The sequence below is a fragment of the Sinocyclocheilus anshuiensis genome, unplaced genomic scaffold, assembly GCF_001515605.1.
Source record: "Sinocyclocheilus anshuiensis isolate Anshui unplaced genomic scaffold, SAMN03320099.WGS_v1.1 scaffold734, whole genome shotgun sequence".
NCBI lineage: Eukaryota > Metazoa > Chordata > Actinopteri > Cypriniformes > Cyprinidae > Sinocyclocheilus > Sinocyclocheilus anshuiensis.
In genome coordinates this window covers 585,633-596,506 of record NW_015544176.1, presented here as the reverse complement: position 1 = coordinate 596,506, position 10,874 = coordinate 585,633, and the positions used below count along the sequence as shown (strand labels likewise).

Sequence of the window (10,874 nt, the reverse complement as noted above, 5' to 3'; positions counted from 1 at the left end):
ATAATGTTGTCGTCTGTACGTGAAACTTTTCAAAAATGCAAAGGAAAAACTTTTCTGTTTTTAGTAGCCTATATCATTGTTGTCGTGTATTCATACCCCCCAGTTCCTGGAGAGCCACTGTTCTGCAGAGTTTTGTCGTAATTTGAGAGGACAACACGTGACGTTCTATTCAGAGCTGTTTGTGTCCTCTGTCTCAGAATGATGTTTCTATGGCAGTACTATCAACGCCTGAACACGGTGCCTAAATGAATCTGGGGAGAATTCCCAGTTTACAAGTTGTAATTACGAATTCTATGAGGACGTGAATGCTTTTTACAAGTTGGAATCTCATAATTACGGTAATTACAGCATGGCTTGAATGCAGCTTTTAGTTCCAACTCTAATTAAACACACCTGAACCAGCTAATCAAGGTCTTCAGGATTACTTGAAAACTAGCTGTGCAGTGTGGAGCAGGTTGAAGCTAAACTCTGCAGGACTGTAGCCCTCCAGGAGGAGTTTGACACCCCTGGCATAAATGATTCAGCCTACATTTTCAATTCAGCAAAATTTCAACGGCAAAATTTGATGAAAAAAAAATTGATAGTTTGCACCACTATAGACTTTACTTTTGTACATTTAACATTTTTATCATGAAACAGTTATGTATCTAAAAATGAACCATGATAAAGTCTACATGCATACAAAACACATTTCCAGTACCACCTTTCACCGTTTAAACTTTGTACAGGTTGGGTAATAGGAAAATGCATTGTTTTTATTGAATAGGCTGTACAGAGAGAGCTGGCCCATAACCCACCTGTTTCAGCTGTTTTTGCAGTCAATTTCAATCAGTGTATCTCTACACTTTCCTGTCCTGGGAAAGTAGCCACTGGTGGAACATTCTCTGCTCTTTGTGTAGGTCAAAAGGAATGACTCTGGGGACCCACTGTGTTCCAGTTTCGTTACGCATGCTAAAACTATGTTCAAAAAGGGAAATGTTCTACTAAAAGGAGGAAAGGAATACATATCCTCTGTAACCTTGAACACAGTCCACTGTAACAGTTAAACTCTCTTGTTGTCTTCATTCTACTGAGGTGCAAGAACTATTTTGAATAGTTTAATGAAGATAAATCACCAAGATCAGTTCACCAAGATGTTAACTCTCATTTTTAGAGAAGAATGTTTCAGAGAGAAGCTTGGCGAGACACTGCAGGTGAATAGGGTAAAAAACAATTAACTACTAATTATCACTTTACTTACCCAGTTGATTGATTACATTGATAATTGCAAACATTTTTTGTATTACAAGTTTTGCAGAATGTTATGTTTAAATATGCAAATGATGCATTATTTAATGAAATATGCGCTAATTTGCATACATTTCTAGTACAAAAATCTGAACACTGTATGAAGTGAGTTTCAAAATTCTTGTTTATTTTAATTTTTTTTACATATTAGAGGCAAATGTTTTTTACAGAGGGAATTCTGGGTATCTCTTTTTGTCACTCCATAATATATGCAACACAGCCAGAAAACAATATATTTTCACAATTTTTGGGGAAATAAAATGTTGTATATAATCAAGCAAATTATATATGAACAAATCCCTCTGTAAAAACCTTCAGAATCTAGACAGGAATAAAAATATAAAGATTGGTGTGTGTAAGTGCTACTGAAGTGGAGATTTATGGCTCAGTGTAGGAGAAAAAACTCATTTTGAGAAAACGGCCTTTAAAAATATGTACTGCAACTGAAATCTATTGACTCAAATAAAGTGCTATAAAAGAAACGCTTAACAGTGTCTTTTGGAGGTTTTCTCTCCACTAGTCTGAAAAAACACTTTATGAAAAACCAAAAAGCCCAAAATCTCAAAATTGGCAGGTGCATGAAAAAACAGTGCTTTTGCCTGCAGTGCCTCCCCTTAAAAATACAGTACAGTATACAGTTAAATATCACAACCTTGTTTATTAATCTCCAGAGATTAACAAACGTCATATCAACAACAAATCATGAAGTAACAGACTATACATAATTTAATGCTGCGAAAAAATACTTTTTTGTTGCTCCTCAAGGAGGGCTTTATCCTTTTGATTCATAGCCAAGATCTTACAACATTTGAATAATTAAACCATTATTAACACTTTATCATGTTTTTAGAAATGTTAACAAATATATAAGGATTCCAAAAGATGGAAGACTATGCTAGTAGGGAAACTGAAGGGAAAGTGGTTAATTTAGGGATTTCTTGGATGTTTTTTATGGATGTGTCATATTTGACAGTTCAGAAAACATCATCATATTATTCGTTAGTCTATATTACTCTCACGCCTTGTATTATGTGATATCTTTCATAGCAAACACACCTTAATGTGAATGTTAAATCTCTGGCCTAGATTTTTTGAAACCGTTCACACATGCGATTTGACAAAGCCTATGTTAAAACAGCAGGGATTAACAAACCACAACTCAGCTGAAGGCAAATAAAAACAACTTTATTCAAAGCACCATAAAGACTGATAATAAATGCATTTTAAAATGGTCAGCACACATTTGCTTTGGTGTCAAAAATAAGAGATTTTCAGTAGAGAAATAACATTTCACTTTGGCTTTTTGCTCATTGAACTGAGCCTGGCAACTTCAAATCCAGATCGGATAACTTCATGCCTCCTTCACATATGTCCTCACAGCCACCACATCACCCATTATGCATTTCTGTCAAAAGAGGAATATGGTTATAAAATTAACCGAGAAAGCACTCAAATAATGAAAAATGAAAAATTACTCAATGGCTTTCATCTAACATTCTGTACATTTACACAGAATTTACAACTATATTATATTGCTAACTTTTATTTAAGGCTAACAGCCTTAAAATTATTATATTTGAACAACTGAGCAAATGATAATTTAATGATAAACTTAAAAAAAATAAGTCAGATTCACATTCAGTTAAATATTCAGGGTTTTTCCATTATATATTTAATTGTAAATTCTGCAAATTTTAGCAGAAGAAATAATTTTGAATTAAGAATATATATATATATATATATTCAATGCAGAAGCTTCTATTACCTTTCTGCCCCTATATCTCACCATTTAAAATATTGCCGGTTTTCGCTGAATATTAATAATAGTATTATAATAATTAAAACTAATAAAAGTATTGTTCTTCTTCTTCTTGTTGATATAAAATATAATAATATATTTAACAATATTTGTTAATTTCATTACAATTTTCATAAAAATGCAAACTGTAATTTCTATAGAATTACTTTCAAATTTAAAAAAACTTATGTTATGTAATTACTGTGACTATTGTAAATATGCATATAGTTTAACAACAACCCTTTTGAATGTGCATTAGCAATGATCTTATCAGCATTATATAATGTAATGATGACATTTGTATGATTCAAAATATTATAACATTAGTTTTCATAAATAAATTAGCATCCTTACAGCTATTAATTTCCCATCCGTCACCTCCCTCTCTATCGTCGACTCTTTGCCATCCCAGGTCTGTTTCTGCACAAGTTTGCCGTTCTCAAGAGTCACGACAGTCTGCAGATAAAGAGAGAGAAGAGCCCGTTAACTTCAAACCATAAACAGCTTCAAACCATCACGTCTATTCCATTACAAACCGTAGTCTTTCTGTCATCCGCCGTGATCTCCTCGAATGACTCGTTGAGGTTAAATTTGATCTCGGTAGTTTTGAAGGTGCTCTGCGACTTCATGCATATTTGCCCCTGATCATCCACACACACGACCAGGTTGGGCTTAGTCCGGTTTCCCACCTGACGAGTAGCGAAACCCACACCTGAAAAAGGAAAGGCACTTCTTTCAGTCACGAAACACCTTTGTATTAATGACCATCAAATGTATGAGAATCCTAACCTATTGCACATTAATGATGCGCATGTTAAATCTTAATAATTTTTTTTTTTTTAATTAACTTTTCTTTTGCAACATGTAACTGAAGAGACTTGCTAAATAACATGCATTTGTATTATTGTTACGTTATTAAATGATGAAGAATCATACCTAGAGCCTTCATGTACTCGTCAAAGTTTTCGCTGGTGGTCATCTTCCATGTTCCCACGAATTTGTCAACCATTTTTCCGGATGATGATTCTTGTCACTCAAGCAACAGCTCAAAGCTCAGATTTGATCTGATGTTATCGAATGACTGCGGGCTTTTTCAACAGCTCCTCCAGCACGTGCATGTTCACACCAGCCAATCAGATGATCCAGCGTCACTGCGCGGAGTTCCTCAACCTCCCGCCCGCAAACGCAACTCAGAACTGGGGAAGGGTTCACATTTTTCGGACTTCAAAAAACATTTACTGGGTCAGAGGACAGCAATCGCACATGGTTAGACTGAATATTTTTATAATGAAGTGTTTGACCAAATATGAGACGAAACATTTTCTGACCGAAAAGATTTTCTTTCCTCACAGTGGCTGAACACGCGAGATGTATTTTTACGTTAATAACTACGTAATAACGTAATTATAACTAGGAAAATAGACTTTCAAAATGTTGTAGGCAAAACAAGCATTCAAGAATAATTTAATAGCAAATTAATTCACAGGCATATTTTTCACAAATATATAATCATATATTTATCATATAATAATATGATTTGGATATAGAACAAGAAAACTACTGCTTCAAATTCTACGCATATTTGGACACATTCAGAATGGAATAGTAACATGCTATTTACTGGATACTGTGTGGATACTACTGTTTAAAAGTAACGAAAGGTGTGTAATAATAACATATCAGTTAGCATCCTTTCAGCATTTTGTAGGTTTTACAGAAATCAAGCAGCAGAAATTCTTCAGCACTAAATGTTATGCATTAACTACCTGAATGTAATGCAAAAATAACCTACAGATTTGTTTGGTCAAATCAGATTCACATTTCCACACAACATTGAGCAGAAGTAGAGATTTTCCTGTGTCTGAATATAGAGGCCTGTTGATTTACTTCAGACGTCCCACCAAAACTGCTGAGGACAAAGTGAGAGTCAACTCACAAAGACATGACAGATAACAATTTTATTACACATCCACAGACATATAAATACATAATACAGAATAGACTACTTCTTGTCTCCTGCTTTAGCTTGAGGATCTTTAGCACTGCATCGGGTCTGTAAGGCTGAGAGCATTTCTTGAGTGGTTAGTTTGGATCCCTTCATCACCAGCCTCTCTCCATCCACTGCAAGAGACCACAAAAACATGCATTATACATCATAAAATGACACTATGCCGTATGCTCCTCTGCAATATTGAATTTACAGTTCAGTCACTCACAAAATGTGATGTCAATCGTAGGCTCTGATTGGTCATGCTTTACATCTGTGATAACTTCACAGTTCCTATTTGTGACTCTGGCTTTTTCAGCCCCGACCATGATGAGAAACTCTCTGCAGGAAGGAAGCAGAGATAAGAAATGCAAGAGATGTGATGGAATGAAGAGGCTTTTTGGGATCTGAGAGTTATACAGTGTGGCTGACTTATGCTTTTAATTATACATTCACAAATTCACATTTCATTTATGCAACAAACACTTGAGGAAGGAAGGATAAGAACCACTGTCGTGACAGCTCACAATAAATATGTCATCGATACGAAGTGGCCAGTTTGTCATCAGAAACAGATTAAAGAGTCATTTAGGATCGCTTTTCCCAAACTTTTAGAATAATTTCATAGCAGATGATTTTACTGACATAATTGCACACTATATCACCATTTGGATCCAGAATAGGACATTTGGAATTTCTGTGAATCCTGCTTCAGATATTACGCATGTTTGGAACGGCACACTAGCTTGCAATTTACAAAAACAATATACACTATAAACTGTATGCTGTATATTCTTCTTAGTATAGCAAGTCAAACATTTTTCTATGGTAAACATTTCAAACATTAGTATGCTACGTGACCTCATCACAGTATTTGCAAATGGCACATATTATTTTCAATACAATTTGCTAACTGTGCACAGTTATATTCTGCAAGAATAGTACGAAAATACTAGTCCGATCGTTCAAACAATTTGACAGCCTGCTGCATTTACCGCGTTTAGACTGACAGAGGCGCCAGAGGACAAAAGCTAACATACGACAGTTCAAGCATCACAATCGATGCTGTTTCTACGCAGTATCAAAAGCACGTTCATATAATGTTTAACAATAATTTTGCGTATTGTCGCACATAATCTGCGTATGCTAGTGCATGTTAAATGTCGAGTGTGGAGAACAGTCCAGAAGTGGCGAGTGCTGCTGTGAACGCTGAACCCGAGAAACACACAGTGACACCTAAATAAGTGTAATTTGCATCGTATACTTCGTCCTTATGACCGACCGCAGGTACAGGAGGAAAAACTGCTCCTGAAGTCATGATCATGCACGAGATTTACTTTACCAGACAGACCTGGTCAACATTAACCACGATCACTTAAAGTAAGTTACATCGAGGTATGTACAGTATTCTTACCTTGTGGAGCGAACATTAGATTCAAAGGGGCAAAACTGTACAATAATTTTCTTAACCGTCTTTAACACTACAGCTCCCCCGGACGCCGCCATCTTGCCCTACATGACCTTTCACCTGCTGATGACGTATGCAGCCGGGCTCGTCAAACATAAATATGAAAGCATTTAAAAAAGTGCGATATTAAATGTCCAATAAAAAACTATGACAAAATACAAAAGCATTGTGTCAGAGGGGAATATGTTCATTTTCACCAAAGTTATCTTTTCCCGTCAATATAACATCTACGTATATGTACGTAGTACATATAGTATGTACTTTACTTTTAAAAGCAGCTGTGTCTGTTACATCAAATGCATTCAATTGATTTAATTAAATTATCTGTAAAGCTGGGATTTCTGCTTGCTAAATATGTTATTTACAAAACATGAAACATATCCAGTAGATGGCGCAAGTGGATAGTGTATTTATTTAGTATGCCACTCCAAGGTTTCTTCCCTATCATTTTCTGTCGAGTTCATTCAGTTCATTTCCATAGATCCATCTTGCTAAATCTTCCTTTACACACCCATGCATAATCTGTTGGACAGTCGTCAATATTATTAAAATGCACTTTCAGGAAGTGCATTTTAATAATAAAAAATATTTGTTAAAATGCACTTTCAGGAAGAAATCATGTTGATCACGTCATATTATATCAATAATCAACCAAACAGCCTAATGTAGTATCAAGATGATTTCCACAACTTACTAGACTACAGCCTTTTGCAATTATATGCCATCAATAATAGCTTTTTACAGAGCATACTCCTACTGTGACTATATGTACACTCCCACTGCATGTTGTAAGAACAGAAACATGACAGAGTTGAAATTGAATGCCCTGTCCTTGTGAATTGATTTATCTAGAGAGTTTGAATACTCAAACCGACGAGCACAACAAAATACTTGTAGCTATTTCTGACACAGTTGGGTAGTTAAAGATACATCATGCTGAAGAACATCTAAGCTGAGCTACATTTCAGAAGTATATACAGACATAATCTGTGTAAGCCCTAAAAACTTAAGTTATGAATATTTTAATATGCTCATATGACTATGAGTGTTTTCTTATCAATTTTAACAGTAAAATGAACAATATTTCAACCAGCACACACATACAAAACAAATTTAACGGAGATAATTTAGATACATATATTAATACTTTTATTTACAGGCCTACATAACTCTGCTATATATTAGTCCAAAATAAATGATGTACATTATCATGAACAATATCAATATTTGTGCCTTAGGGCTATTTATTATTGTGACACTTCTACAGCTAAATAAATGTGCACACTAATGAAAAATTTTTGTATATCGTCAGCACTGAGTCAGCGTGCAGTTTTTCACATAACAAATCAATATTACTGTTTTGAGGAACTAACAAGTCGACTACTTCTGATGGTGCCAAAAACCTCTTGTCACGTACATACACTAAAAACAAATGCTGGGTTGTTTCAACCCAACTTTGGGTCAGATATGGACTAACCCAACTTTTGGGTTTAAAATGTAATTAAAAAATGTAACCCAATGGTTGGGTAAGTCCATATTTGACCCAAAGTTGGGTTGAATCAGCCCAGCATTTTTTAGAGTGTATGCACTAGTGTTTTACTAAGGCCCAGCTCTCATGCTTCTGATGACCAGAGTGTTTCTTTCCTGAACAGCTAAGCACACAGTTGTGGTTGCACATTAGAACTATATTTAGACACTTAGCTTGAAGTGTGAACTTCCTATCAAGCCCTTTCTAAAAACAAGTTTCTCTTTTCCTTACTGAAACAATGACAACGATTACTCCTGCCACCATTTAATCAAAAATAAAAAAGGCTACAAGCACTGAAGCACAAACAATAAGGTAGACTGCTCAAGGGAGGGGTCGGCATTTTATAATGCATGTTAAAAGTCATTTTGGTATTGCTGTCATTGCTTCTTGTTCTAAGTATAATTTTGGATATTCCCCAGGAAGTCAAGCATACTGTGTTTAGAAAGCAGGCACTAAATGAACTGAATAACAATGTATTATTATTATTATTATTATTATTATCCTATAATCCTATACTATCCATGCAATCCTGTACATATTCCTTTTGAATTGTTCAAACTATATATTTTAAAAATATGCTATATATAGCATATAAAACACAATATGCTACAAACTACAATATACAATATTAAGTTAACTTAAACTAAAGATAATGTTCAGTTAAATGTTTATTTGTCCTTCTTACATTAACATATGTTAAGTCAAGTTTAAATGTAATGTACAAGTAAATGACTTTGTAGCCTATATCAATAAAGATTACTTTAATGGCCTTGCAGTGTAAGTAAGCAATTAAGTATGAAAATACATTAATATGGAACTATACACATTATTAAAGGCCTGGCTTAATAATAGTTCATCCAAAAATCTAAATTTGCTGAAAATGTACTCACCCTCAGGCCATTCAAGATGTAGATGAGTTTGTTTCTTCATCAGAACAGATTTGGAGAAATGTAGCATTACATCACTTGCTCACCAATGGATCCTCTGCAGTGAATGGGTGCCGTCAGAACGAGACGCCAAACAGCTGATAAACACATCACAATAATACACAAGTAATCCACAAAATGGCAGTTCATCAATTAACATCTGTTTGTAAGAAACAAATCCATCAAGATGTTTTTAACTGTTTCTTCTGACCAAATTATGAACCCTCTATCTATAATATTGCATTCTCCAGTGAAAAAGTTGTTTGATCTGACTCAGGAGAGAACTGTGCACAGATCAAACACCATTTACAAGCAAAAACGGTCCAAAACAGTTCTAAACAAATATGGGGACTTTCTCACTGGAGGAAGTGTTACTATGGTTTATGGACTCATATTTTAGCCAGAAACAACAGTCTTATTGGGTTATTGTGATGTTTTTTTTTTATCAGCTGTTTGGACTCTCATTCCAGTGGCACCCATAAGAATCCATTGTTGAGTAAGTTATGTGATGCAAACTTTCTCCAAATTCACTCCGAAAAAAGAAACTAACTCATCTACTTCTCAGAAGGCCCAAGATTGAGTAAATGTTCAGCAAATTTTCACTGTTGGGTCAACTATTCTTTTGAAATGCAGCACTCAATTTGAAAAATGCAGAGAAGGGTTAAAGATCCCTGAAAGATCCATAACATATTGTTATTTTTAAAACATAGCCATATTTATTCATTTTCACATGCCATCCACACACCACAAACTGAAAGCAGCCACTTGCGCTGCTGTTGCAGTGGCCGTATGAGCAGAACTACAGCTCCCGTGACACATTGCGCTGCTGGGATCTGTCACTCCACCCCTCTGCATCTGTGAAGTGTAGCGGAGGATAGCGGGCACAGACTCACAGCAGTACCGGACCGGTGTGGTATGTGTGTGGTACACATCGCGGTGCTCACTGCAGCTCTCCAGCCTCACTGGCACTGTCCTCTGTGATCGGGTTTAAATACGGCATGTTGTTTGAGTGCTGCTGTGAGCTCGCGGAACCTGCGCTGATCATATAAACTCGAGAGCGGAGAAACAGCTGATCCACGGATGGTCGTCTGAGGTAAGTGGTCCTTTAATATCAACCCACCCGAACATTACATGACTGGAAAAGTTGCGCGGAGAGAGAAATATCTGTACTGAGCTCGAGCCCGTTAAGACTGTGAACTTCTCTCCTGTATTTTGTTTGTGTGGCGCGCGTGAGAGAGGACAGACGGACACTGTATCTGAGTGCTTCTTATTTATACGACGAAATTCCCTGCATACCGATTGTGGGAAAAGTGGAATGTAATGGAATGATATTGTAAGTCTTAAGATAATTTGGTATCAGAGTTTTAAGCATATTAGTGACGCGAGTCATCTGTTGATTTCTCAGTTGTGTTCCTGAATATGAGACATGGGATATTTAAGCACAACCAACATGTGATTTACCTTCAAAAATAATTAATCCAACATGTAAACAATAATCTAAAGACAGTGAGAGCCATAGTTCCATAGATGAAATCCTTTGCCTATGCATATAAAATAATGTGTTCATATATGAGATATAGTATGAGCATACTTTTTATTATCATTTTGATTTAATGGCTCTAAAAATGTCCAGTCGTTTAATCATCCAATAAAAAGTACTTAATACCTTTCAATACATGAGTGTATGTTTCAGAAATGTTTTCATATTTTTCAAGATAATTACAAAAACACTTTAAAAAAATCTTTATAATGCCTGGAGCTGATCCGTGCTGGTCGCTGAGGAAATACATCAATGCATCAATGAAGCGGAGTCCGGCCCGGTGTCGCCACATGTGGTTGCCGCAAACCCGCCGGACGCTCCTTCGTCGCATCCGCCGGCC

General features: G+C 35.8%; 3 protein-coding genes across 3 annotated transcripts in view; 1 reads left to right on the top strand and 2 right to left on the bottom strand.

Annotated features, from left to right (window-relative positions):
* Nucleotides 1–2,587: 2,587 nt before the first annotated feature.
* On the bottom strand, nt 2,588–4,170 carry LOC107696199 (fatty acid-binding protein, heart-like). The gene is made up of 4 exons (XM_016496436.1): nt 4,022–4,170; nt 3,622–3,797; nt 3,440–3,541; nt 2,588–2,692 (listed from the first exon to the last, which is right to left on the bottom strand). The coding sequence occupies exons 1-4, from the start codon at nt 4,092–4,094 to the stop codon at nt 2,639–2,641; spliced, it is 405 nt and encodes a 134-aa protein (XP_016351922.1). The 5' UTR covers nt 4,095–4,170; the 3' UTR covers nt 2,588–2,638.
* Nucleotides 4,171–5,024: 854 nt separating this feature from the next.
* On the bottom strand, nt 5,025–6,617 carry LOC107696198 (39S ribosomal protein L53, mitochondrial-like). The gene is made up of 3 exons (XM_016496435.1): nt 6,487–6,617; nt 5,302–5,414; nt 5,025–5,206 (listed from the first exon to the last, which is right to left on the bottom strand). The coding sequence occupies exons 1-3, from the start codon at nt 6,576–6,578 to the stop codon at nt 5,088–5,090; spliced, it is 324 nt and encodes a 107-aa protein (XP_016351921.1). The 5' UTR covers nt 6,579–6,617; the 3' UTR covers nt 5,025–5,087.
* Nucleotides 6,618–9,837: 3,220 nt separating this feature from the next.
* LOC107696219 (phosphoprotein associated with glycosphingolipid-enriched microdomains 1-like) overlaps nt 9,838–10,874 on the top strand; it is a 58,604-nt gene continuing 57,567 nt past the window's right edge. The window contains exon 1 of the mRNA XM_016496473.1: nt 9,838–10,087. The gene's annotated coding sequence lies outside the window, so the exon portion shown is untranslated. The remainder of the gene's footprint in view (nt 10,088–10,874) is intronic.